The 11,963-nt window shown below is 35.6% G+C and overlaps 2 protein-coding genes across 3 annotated transcripts in view; both read left to right on the top strand.

The window, feature by feature from the left end:
• Positions 1–1,192: 1,192 nt before the first annotated feature.
• LOC107696874 (myozenin-1-like) lies at positions 1,193–5,365 on the top strand. Its single transcript, XM_016497410.1, has 5 exons — positions 1,193–1,289; positions 3,208–3,395; positions 3,584–3,827; positions 4,758–4,938; positions 5,064–5,365. The coding sequence occupies exons 1-5, from the start codon at positions 1,202–1,204 to the stop codon at positions 5,296–5,298; spliced, it is 936 nt and encodes a 311-aa protein (XP_016352896.1). The 5' UTR covers positions 1,193–1,201; the 3' UTR covers positions 5,299–5,365.
• Positions 5,366–6,586: 1,221 nt separating this feature from the next.
• The window catches only part of usp54a (ubiquitin specific peptidase 54a), a 74,997-nt gene continuing 69,620 nt past the window's right edge, over positions 6,587–11,963 (top strand). For both annotated transcript variants that reach the window (XM_016497448.1, XM_016497454.1), the window contains exon 1: positions 6,587–6,829. The gene's annotated coding sequence lies outside the window, so the exon portion shown is untranslated. The remainder of the gene's footprint in view (positions 6,830–11,963) is intronic.

The following is an 11,963-nucleotide window of genomic DNA, read 5'->3' on the forward strand; positions in this document are numbered from 1 at the left end:
CGTCTCACCACACATCTGTCCATGGTGTCGTTTCAGTTTGAGGGAGATCTCCTATTTCTACAAACCATTAAGTAACAGTGTACATGTGTTTATGTGTGTATGTTTGTAACCAATCCTGAGTATCTGACAATAAAAACCAACGCCACGACTCGCCACTAAAAGGTCTCGCTTTAAAAATAGCCATACTGTATTGAGTTACAGTCAAGTCGATGCAGTGTTTGCCATTAACAGAGCCTTAAAAAATAGCAGATACACCGTGTGCTGGAAAGCTAATGAAAAAAAATTAAAAGATAGGCCTAAACTGCACTTTACCTGGACTTCCATGCCCAGACTTTGAAAGTAAAAAAAAAAACTGCTTAAAACTTCATTAATTAAAACATAATTTTTTTAAACTATGGCATGAAGAAAAATGGAACATGAAAATCAAAGAGCTAAATCTGGATATTTTTCAGTGTTTGATTAAATCTGTAAATAGATTTGTGAAATTTGGATTGAATGTTTTTGAGTGAGACAAACCAACAAATAGCACAAAATCACACAATTCATATGCATTAAATAGTTGCTAATATTTACTGATGTCTGTGCTGTGCTGTGCTGTACCAAAATGATGTCACTTCTTGGAGAAGGATGTCATTACCGAATTAGCTTTTTTTAGGAATTGTATAAAAGACTATAGGATGGAAAGTGAAATTAGTGATTTTAGTTTTGTTTGAAAATGTTTGAATACAAAAAAAGAAAAAAAAATGAAGAAGCACATGGAGTATTAATTAATAAATAGTTTTTTCATTTTAGAAATTAGTAGGAATGAGCCGACCTCATAAACCGTAAGGTTTTTTATTTCTTGTCATTTCTTCTGCGATTCCAGAGTTTGCTTTTTTGTAAGGCTCATATACTAATTATTCTGTAAGGCTTAAACAAATCAAACACTGTAGTGAATTATATTTGACTTCATACATCTACTTGTCCTTGGATTCTGAGGAACGTGAAGTTGTTCATTACACTCAGAAAGTGTCTGTTCTTCTCTATTATTCCTCAGGGATTAACAGTGTCATCTGCAGAGTTTGCTTACAGCACAAAAATGATACCTGTTAATTTACTTTCAACTAGAAACTACTCCAAACTACTGCAAAATGACAAGACAGAGATACATTTTAGTCTATGATTAAATCTACTCTGATCTCTGTTTTCCCAGTCTGGAATCATGCCTCTGTCAGGAACACCAGCTCCACCCAACAAGAGGAAAAAGCTCTCCAAGATCATCACTGACCTGTCACACATAACCCAAGATGGTAAAACACCCACAACTTCAGCTTTATGCTTGATTTTTGCGTAATCATTCCATACTTCCAAACTTATTAGGCAGCTTAAAAAATGTCACCTGAGATAATACTTTTTGATTGTCAGGAAAGTTATGGTTATAAAGTAATGAAAGGGAATTACAGTACAATTTGAAGCTACTGTTTTCTGTTTTAATATATTTTATAATGTAATTTATTCCGAATTTTTAGCAGTCATTATCCAGTCTTCAGTGTCACATAATCCTTTAGAAATGATTTTATTATGCTGAGTTGGTGCTCAGCTGTTATTGGGCACTCAGTCATGAATAATGGTTATTATTGTTATCAGTTTTTTGCTGCTTAAAATTTTTGTGGAAACAACATTTTTTCAGGTTTCTTTGATTAATAAAAAGTTCAAAAGAACAGCATTTATTTGAAACATATGTAGCATTCTAAATATTTACTATCCCTTTTAAATCAATTTAACGTGTCTTTGCAGAATAAAAGTATTATTTTTTTCATTTCTTTTTTTTCTTAGCTAATTTAAACCAAACTTTTGAAATGGTAATGTTTCACAGTTTCTACAAAAATATTAAGCAGCACAAATATTTTCAGCATTAATAATTAATAAGTAAGAAATATTTCTCGAGTACCAAATCAACATATGATTTTCATAAGATCGTACAGAAGACTGGAGTAATGGTTGCTGACAAATCAGCTTTGAAGAATCACAAGAAATATAGTTTAAAAATATTATTTTTTTAAATAACATGCTTTTAAATTGTAATAATATTTCATAACATTATTCACTGTATTCACTGTCACTTGGTGAACATTAGAGACTTCTTTCAAAAACACTATATATTCATGTCAAATTTTAGAAAGCTTTGCTTAGAATAACATGATTCTAAGGTCTGGGACTAAATAACAGGATTTTCATATAATTAAAGAGTGTGTTTGTTTAGCCTTCCTGAAAGGTGAGAAGGTGTCTTCTTTGAAAGATGTTATTAAAGAGATTAGACTATGGACATGCCATAACACAGACAGTATACAACCTGCTCAGCCTTATAAGGTTTCACAAACTGTTTATTGGGAACATCATCTTCATTTCAGGGCCTGTCACTAAGGTTTCATGCTTTTGGATTTAATATGTTTTAATGAGTAGTAATATATCGGCAACAACAAGCATATTTTAGATTTCATAGCTGAAATGTCAGCTGTGTCTCTGATTATTACCGGAGAACCTCTCCCTCCCCTTCATCATTATAATCATGGGACATTTACTCCACTGAAAGAACGTGTCTCCAGCCAAAATTAAGTCTAATTGATATGTTCTTTTTTCATGCTTTTGAATGTGAGTGAAAAATTGTTGTTGTGGAAGAATGGAGAGACTCTTGCAATCCTGATACATGTTTAAATGTTTTTCCTTAAGGCAGCATTATTTTGATATGAGGAAACAGTCACTTATTCCATGCAGGGATGTTAAATCTACTGCATAGACTTGATAACGTTCAAATGATTTTATTGTTTATATTAATACTGTTATGAACATTTCCAAGGAACTGTGGGTGATTTTCCAGCACAAACAGTGGGTGGTAGGATGACTAATATCTATTTAGTTACTGTTATGATTACAATGCAGGAAAAATAGATACATCTGTATAAATATGAATGACGACACTTGATACTAGAGAATCCGGGACATTTTTTTTTCTTCCCAAGCATGGTCTGGACAGTTAAAGTACATGTGAGAGTATTACAATGCTGCTTGTACTTTGTTAATATACATTTCATTTACTAGTTTGCCAGATACTTTTGATCTGAAAATTGATTGTGGTGTTTTGTAAAGGAATTAGACTCAGAATTCTGTCATTAAATGATAAACATAAAACTAGCATATTAGTGAATAACGACTCTTTTTGTTTCCTAGAGTATGAATCAGAGCCTGAGGCCTCAGAATTTGACTTGGGGAAAAAGATCAGGGCACCCAAGGATATCATGCTGGAGGAACTATCCCTAATGAAGAACAAAGGCTCCAAGATGTTCAAGATGAGGCAGATTCGTGTGGAGAAGTTCATCTATGAGAATAATCCTGACCTCTTCAGTAGTGAGTCCATGGTAAGGCAGGCAAAGAGCTATCAACATCTGTGTATTTGTTGTCAGATTATTTGCTTTAAATGATCATTATTCCTAAATCTCAGTGTTCTACATTCATCCTATTCTGATTCTTTATTTCTTATTTAAATGTAACATTCCAAGCGTGATTTGAATGCTGATTTGGAAACTCTATGTTACTTTGTGTAAAGGATAACCTCCAAAAGTTCGTGCCCAGCCTAGGGGGCCAGATGATGGATGTTGGTGGCCGCCTGATTGGTGGACAGATGGCTGGCCAGGCTGGTGGAGCTGGCCAAGCACCAGTGCCTCCTCCTAAACCCGGAAGCTATGGAAAGGAAGCAGGGGGTGGGCTGCAAGCAGGTGGGCTCGCTGGAGGTGCCGGAGTGGCAGGAGGAGCAGGGGGGAAGGATGGTGTGTCAGGAGATGCCTCACGGAGTGAGTAGGAACCCAGATGGAGACCTTTATACACTAGCCAGCTCACCCACACTAGAAACTGCCATGGAGACTCACCATGAAACTTGTGTTAAACAGGGTTATTATCGTTATCTAAAACTAAAACTACTCTGTAAACAAAACAAAACAAACAAACAAAAATAAATAAAAGTAAAAAAACTAGTAATTTTCTGCCATTAATTTCAATAATTTTATGGCCATTTCCGTTAACCGTAAAACACAATTTAATGAAGTGCAAAATTCAAACTACAGGTAAAACACCTGTAAAAGATTTAAGAAAAGAAGCCCTAGATTTATGGATTTTTTTACAGTGTATTAAAAACTGAAATAAAATAAAAAACATATATTAGATGAAAAACTTAAACTAATAGAAAATTAGAAATGTTGCTTTGGCAACTGAAGTTTAAGTTGAAGCAGTAAAATTAAAACTAAAACCGAAATAAAAACAAATGGAACCTACATAGCAATATTTAAAAACATAAAAAACTAATAAAAATGACATAAGCATATTACAAAATGTTAAAAAATGAAACTGCAATTAAAATGTAAACTAAATATAAAATAAAAGCCAATTCAAAAACCAAACCAATGAAAATATAAACTATACAAATAAAGCCAATGGAAATTCTAATAGTATATAAATAATACTAAAATCATTTTTTTTTGTTAAAGGGACAGTTTTCCCATAAATTTAAATACTCGCCCTCATGTCATTACAATCCTTTTTTTTTTTGACTAATGACTTTCATTGTGTGGACAAAACCAGTCATACAGATTTGGAATATTGAGGGTAAGTAAATGATAGAAGACAGAATTTAAATTTTTGAGTGAACTATGTCTTTAACTAATGGAACACTCACACTTTTACTTATGGAATGCATTTACTTTCAATCAGTTTATATTTCTCTATAGGTGAGGAACGTTCTAAGGCTGCTTTGGAAAAAGCAAAAAAGAGGGCCGCATATGTGAATACATACGTTTCCCCTTGGGAACGGGCTATGAAGGGCAATGAAGAACTTGTAGCCACAATGAAGGGTCAAATGCCAGGACCCTGCCCTCAAAAGGAGCTGCGCAAATATAAGTGCTTCAACAGGTGCAGCTGCATTTCTTGGTATAGGCTGGACAATCTGCCTCTCCTCTTTTCCTTTGCATGCAACAATAGTACTTTTTCAGACCTATGGTTTCCTTTTTGCCTTTAATTGGTCAATCTCTTTTTAGGAGTGCTCTGCCTTATGGAGGTTTTGAGAAGGCCACACAGCTGATGACCTTCCAGCTGCCAGACATCGAGGTGGCCACTGAGGAGCCTGAACCGGCAGTGGTGTACCATCATGATATCGGTTCACGACCCTCTTTCAACCGCACACCCATCGGCTGGGGGGGCAGTGGTGAACCAGGCAGCATTCACATGGAGTTGGATACTATACCATTTGATGGGGAGACTGACGACCTGTGAACCTACAACCCTAAAAAAAAAAAAAAAAATGTATACCTGTCCTAATTACCCTGCACTCTAATAACCAGATACACACACACCTGTGCACAGTCACAATGCAACAATCCATCAGGAGAATGGCAAACCTCTCTCACTGTACATGTAACTTTGAATCTAAATCTGCCTCTGAATGTGAGCTTTAAACAAAGAAATGTATTTGTGGAGGATTTTATTTTTTTTGCATGAAGCATACCAACTTAAATTAAGGATTCAGGTGGAGACTGAAGTTTTGATTTGCTTGTTATGTTGCCAGCATGTTGCACTTTAGAAGTGAACAAATGAGCATGATGTCTCTTCGGCAACAATGTCATGTTAGCACTCTCAGTGATGGACTGCTTGGCACATGCTGCTTTTTTTCTGTCACTTACATAAAGGTAAACAGTTTTGACTGCATAATCTGTAACCTCCCTTTAAATAAACTAAAGTCCCATTTTACAATTTCATTATGGTGTCATTTACACGAGTAAATACAGATTATAGTCATGATCATCATGTATTTATGATTATAATGTTGTGGAACATACACAGTTTCTGCTATAGTACATTACTATTATTACATGTAACATGAGCACATTATGCATATTAATATACTAATCATATCCATGTCTTCACAAACATTAATGCAAAAATTCAAAAATAAAAACTCTAAACTACTGTCGTCACACCACTACGTGCCCATTCTTTAATAAATGATTGATTGCTTATATTTTTGTTGTGGTCTTTCGTGAATAAACTGTGTCGTTTGTGACTATAATTAAATTGGGAAGCATAAAGTGGGTCATACGTATATTTGCCTGTGTTTTATGGTACTAATACTAACCACAGCCAGCAGGTTGTAAGCAATATTTCATGAGGACTTTCACAATCAATTTTATGAGCCAGTTCTTTTTAGTGAATGAAAAATGTGCAATGCAAGTGTTCAATTCTCGAACAAATTACTTGCATGAATCAGTTCTCTTTAAAGCATTAAAATAAATATATAAAATAACAATAACTGAATTAATGTGACTCACAAATCTACCGAACATGTAGGCTACTTAGTTTTTATTTTGTCAGGTCTGACTCAAAATAACCAAGAACTGTTTCTTTATTTAAATATGTCTGAAATTTTTAGTATAATAGTAGGATTAAAAAAAAAAAAAAAAAAAGAATGTCACCCTGTGTCATCGCTTGGTATTCTGGGCTCCTTGTAGAGTTACATTGCAAAGAATCATTTCCCAAAAATGTACTAAAAGTCGTTAATGGAATCGTCAATGATGTCGTTCAAAAATTAACGATTCCCATTAGTACTTATGAACCCCTGTATTTACAACCATCCCAGGCTACGGCCAGTCTCCTCACACTCCGTCGACACCTGAAACGCCAAACATCGCGAGAGTTGGTTGCCTTGGCTGCAGCACACAGTGACGCCGAGGGATGTTTAAGGTTTAGCGGCAGAAAATAACAGATTTTTACCCTGCCGACCAGCCAGGAGGAAGATGCATACTGCAAGGTAAGGAAACCCTCCTTTCACCATCCTATCGAAGCAGTGGCTGTTCCACCGACATGAAAAAGGGCAGAGAAGACGTTTTGCTGTGTGAGTTGGGAAGTTAAGACGTAGCTGCTCTTCCACAGGCATGTGCTGATCTAGTAAACAAACATAGGGATGCATCACCGTCCTAACAAATGGATTTAATCATTTACGCAGCACGGCGTATTTCAAATCGGCGTTTTCTTTTTTTTTTAGCTACGCTTCTCCGAGAGAGTTGTATTGTAATACAGGCATAGTGCGAAGGAGACGCTATATCTCACATGCAGTAATGTGCTGACGAAGCTGTGCACACTGTGCGTTGTGGCGAACGCAACGCTGCGCATCTAGAAGTTCGCCACGTAGTAGAATTAACCACATGGTCGAGCCTCGACCGTGTCGATGCATGCATCAATTCTATCATACATGGCAAATTACGCATGCATTTTCAAATTTTTTATTTTCTATAACGTTTTAATACAGCCTACATCACAGAAAAAAAAGGATATTGTATATTTGGAGGTGATTTATTGCTGGTCCCGTCTTGTGCATTTTAACTTACCCAGCATAAGACCATATGCTCATCATTTTCAGTGACGTAGCGGTTTCTCATCTTTTCAATACACTTGATTGTCCTCTAGCCGCCAATGTCATCTGGTGGCGTTTCAGAGGCTGTGCAGGTGAGAGGCAGAGAGAGTGAGATGTGTAGGTCATTCAGGTGTGCTGAAAGACTATCTATCTTCGTTAGTGCACTTTCAGCATCTCCATATGAGTGCATGAAATAGATTTTGTAAAGTTTTGAACAAAGCATCTATCTATCTATCTATCTATCTATCTATCTATCTATCTATCTGTGGTTCATTATTTTTGGATTTGTTGTTTGTCTGGAGACAGACACATCTGCTTTGAGATCTATTTATTCCTATTACCTACTGTTCTGAGGAAATTACAAGATAATAAAACCATAATAGCATTCATAAACTTTGGATTTTCTTCCTATATTGAACAGAATGAGTAGAGTTTAATGAGTTGGTTTATTTGCGTGCACAAAAATCAAGTTAGTTTTCAGTGTGTGATGGTGTTACATAAACAAGGAGGAGATGTCTCTATTAACACAGCGAAGAGGAGTGATCAAAATAGACACCCCTCCATCTAAACCTTCCCTTTATGTTCTCTCGTCACTCTTCCTTTAGCAATGTCTCTGTGAAAAGTAAATAAGAGCCCTGGCATGCATGCAAAAGAAGCCTACTAATTGTTATGTAAAATTGAGAAATGAATAAATTAACATACTGATGGTCACTCCTCGAGGGCCTACGCTCCCATGTATTCATCAGCAGACAGAGCCTTCAGTCTGGCTAATTGGTTGGGGGTGTATGGGATTCCTGTAAATTTCACAACATGCTTTTAAGGGCTTATGACGGGAAGGTACAGAAAAGCCCTTGAGGGCAACTTTTATTAAACTTCTCAAGGTAAAGGAACATTTGAGCTGAGTGGGGGACATTCATGTGTAAATCAAAACTCTGTCTTCATTTGATATTAGCCAAAGTCGTTTCTTTGTGAGAGCAGTTTTCCTGCTTGATCAAGCCCCCAGTAGAGTCTGGCTGCAGATATGCACTCTCAGCTCACATGCACTCCTCTCTCTGTGATGGTATATGCACTCACTCTATGCAGAGGAAACCCAAATAAGCTGCAGTCTGTTCATGCCAAACAGAATTTAACAACAGATTGTCATAGAAACGCGTAATGATTCTACTATTTCATATACTCTTCCATATGTATGGTGAATGATAATTCTTCTCCATATAGATGCACTCATAATGATGCTGTAATGTTTTTCCTGTTGCTTTCATCAGCACTGGTCATGATGAACCAATCACAGTCATTTGTGATTACAGGTTAAGACAATTTACGGAAATGACAGGGCAGAGTCCCTTTTGTATGACAGGTACCAATACTTTTTTAGTATACTGTGTGTACATAAGACAAAAAAGTGACGGGATTTCTTTGCATCCCAATGGCACAATTTTTATAGTTTTTTTTTGTTTTTTTATGAAAGGTATAAGCAGCTTATATATTAATTTTTATGCCTGTGTAGATTATTTTTTAATATAATGAACTTTGAGGATTTTATAACAAAAATAATAAGAGTTGTTTTTTTTTCGTATAGTCTGCAGCCCAGTAAAACGTGTCATGGACAGTGAGGAGAATTTATTGAGACTGACACTGCTGCTGGCATTGCACATGTAGTTGGTTTATTGCTTTTCAGTTTGCAAGTCTCACAGCAGTCAGTGTAAATAATCTTGCACATTTGGACTGTCATCGCCTGTCAATATTACACAATATCCTAACAGAGACAAACTTGCATGAATTGCATATTACAGACTAAAATCTTAAACAGACTGAGTAAATTCCAATAAATAATCACGCGTACGGTTATGACTTGTAAGTGGCAAAACTCTTGTACAAGAATAATGCAGCCAGAACCGCATTACTTCTTTTTCACAGTGATACAAGTCTCGCTATATAACGGCTTTGGTCATTTTCTAATGGACAGTTTCCCTAAAAGGTATTTGAACTTTTAATTCACACTTAAAAATGTATGAATTTTATTGCATTGGTAATAAAGTATCAAACCAACAATTGTGGCTTAACTGTCCAAATATGATTTGTTGCCACTGTGTCAGTGTGTCTTTGTAGGATTTTAATGGCTATGTGTTTTCTAGTTTTTGTCTGTATTGCCCTTTTGTTTCTTATTCTTTATTAATTGTTTGTAGAAAGCGAAATGAAGAAAGAATAATGCTTTCAGCAGTCCAGCTCTCTTTCGAGTGTTGCTCACACGCACCTGCCTGTTTCTCATTAAATTCTGTCTGCTGGCCTGTAGCTGATAGTGAGGCCCTCCTCTTACATGTAACCTGTGTGACAGTCTGGATCATTATGTAACAGTCTCTGAAGCCACAAGACTTTAAAAAACTTTAAACCTGCAAGGTTCTTTCTGTATAAATGCGTACAGTGAATTTTGAAGTTACTCAGTTAGCCATTACTCAAGTCTTCATGTGTCACATGATCCTTCAGAACTAATTTTAATATGCTGATTTGGTGCTCAAAAAATGTTTCATATTATTATTACTGTTTGTGGTGTTTAATATTTTTGTGGAAACCATGATATATTTTCTCATGATTTTTTGGATGAATAGAAAGTACATTTGAACTAGAAATCTTTCGTAAACATTATTAATTTGTTTTTACACTTTTTCTTCTTTTTTTTTACGATTGTTTTGACACTTTTTGTGGTCAATTTAGTTCGTCTTTGCTAAAAAAAAAATATGATTCATTTTATATTAACTTAAAAAAGGTTAAACTGACCCCAAACTTTTGAATGATTGTTTAACATTTGTATTTTGTATTAAAGTCCCAAGGTCTTTTAAAGTGTGGATTTAGCATACATATACTTTTTGTGACCACAGTATGTAGTTAGTAGTATTTATACTTGTATTTTCTACATGCTGTGCAAAAGTTATGTGTAAGTTACATACCATGTTTTATACCTTATATTTCCATGAAAACACTGGCAGCAGTCATTTAGAAGACAGTGCTACTGAGAATTATGGATGACCCTCCTACAGATGTCATATAGTGTAAACATTTTAGCTCATTGCTTCCCCTGTGAACATATTTCCTATCACTTCTTCATTTAGTTTTTTATAGCTGCTTCCTAAAATGACTTGTGTAGGTCAGTTACCGTTAAAAACCTGTTGGACATCAGCCGGCCTTAAAAGGCTGATGTCTAAACATGAGACTTCCACAGTCTCTCTCAAACATAATTAACAGAGGCCCTGTGCTTCTTGTCTCATTGTGGGGTGCATGTGAACTATTTGCTGTTCCCATAGAAAAGATCCACAGTAGCTTTAACAAATAATTGGATTTGGAGGCACCGAACTGAACATTAATTGAAGCTGACAGTGTATTTGACATACAGGGTCATTACACAGTGTGTTTAAGCTATGACATGACCTCCTGTAGGTCACTAGGCTGGTAAGGGAAGTTATGATGTTTATTGGGGACAATCATGATGTCTGAGGTAAAAAAGACTAAATTTGTTACTAAAACTGATCGACCTTGTTTTGAATAGTCATCTGTGAATCATTGAATAGGATTTTTTATTTCTTTTTTCACTCCCTCCTATTCCTTCTCTCTCTCCCTCCCATCTGTTTCTGCTTAAATATCCCTGTGTATTATTGAAAAAGCTGGAGTCATGGACATTCCTTAAAAACCATGAAATTTCTACACAGCCATGAAGATATGGAGTTGAAAATCTTACAATTTCTTTCAAAAGTCAATTTAAAATATCTTTTATAGAAATGTCTTTGTAATACTTTTTTTTTATAATTGTTCTTATTCATTTATTTATGTTTGTATTCGTATTTTGTGTTCTACTATATTTTTAATGTATAATCTTTGCCATGAAATAGCCTGTGAAGCTGATATGGTAATAAACTTAAATTAACCATATCTCTATATATTTCCAGAGGCGGACAGTAACTAAGTACATTTACTTGAGTATTGTACTTAAGTACGCTTTTTGAGTATTATAGATGATAAAAGAATAGAGAAGCTTCAGAGGCCAAGTTCAACCGTGGAAACCAAGCGGCAACCTTCCGGTCTCTCGTGAAACCAACATGGAAGTGACTAAAACTGCAATTCATCAACTGGCCGCTAGAGGCTGGCTTTTATTGTATTTGTATTTTGTGTTCTACTATATTTTTAATGTATAATCTTTGCCATGAAATAGCCTGTGAAGCTGATGTGGCAATAAACTTAAAAGACATGGACTTGTGGGCTGCTGTAAAGAAGTCTACACCCTGTATGACTAAGCCATCTAAAAATGAAAGACTCCTGGAGACTTTGCTTGGCTAATAACTTCTGCGCTCTCTTGATGAAATGAAAAGAACAGCATAACCCAAATGATTTCGACCCAGACAGGCTTTAAATGAAAACACAATATCCACATTCTTATCTCAGCCATAAAAATTTCATGGTTGAGGCCACAGTGTTTATAGATGATAAAAGAATAGAGAAGCTTCAGAGGCCAAGTTCAACCGTGGAAACCAAGCGGCAGCCT

Source organism: Sinocyclocheilus anshuiensis, unplaced genomic scaffold (assembly GCF_001515605.1).
Source record: "Sinocyclocheilus anshuiensis isolate Anshui unplaced genomic scaffold, SAMN03320099.WGS_v1.1 scaffold1224, whole genome shotgun sequence".
NCBI classification, from domain to species: Eukaryota; Metazoa; Chordata; class Actinopteri; order Cypriniformes; family Cyprinidae; genus Sinocyclocheilus; species Sinocyclocheilus anshuiensis.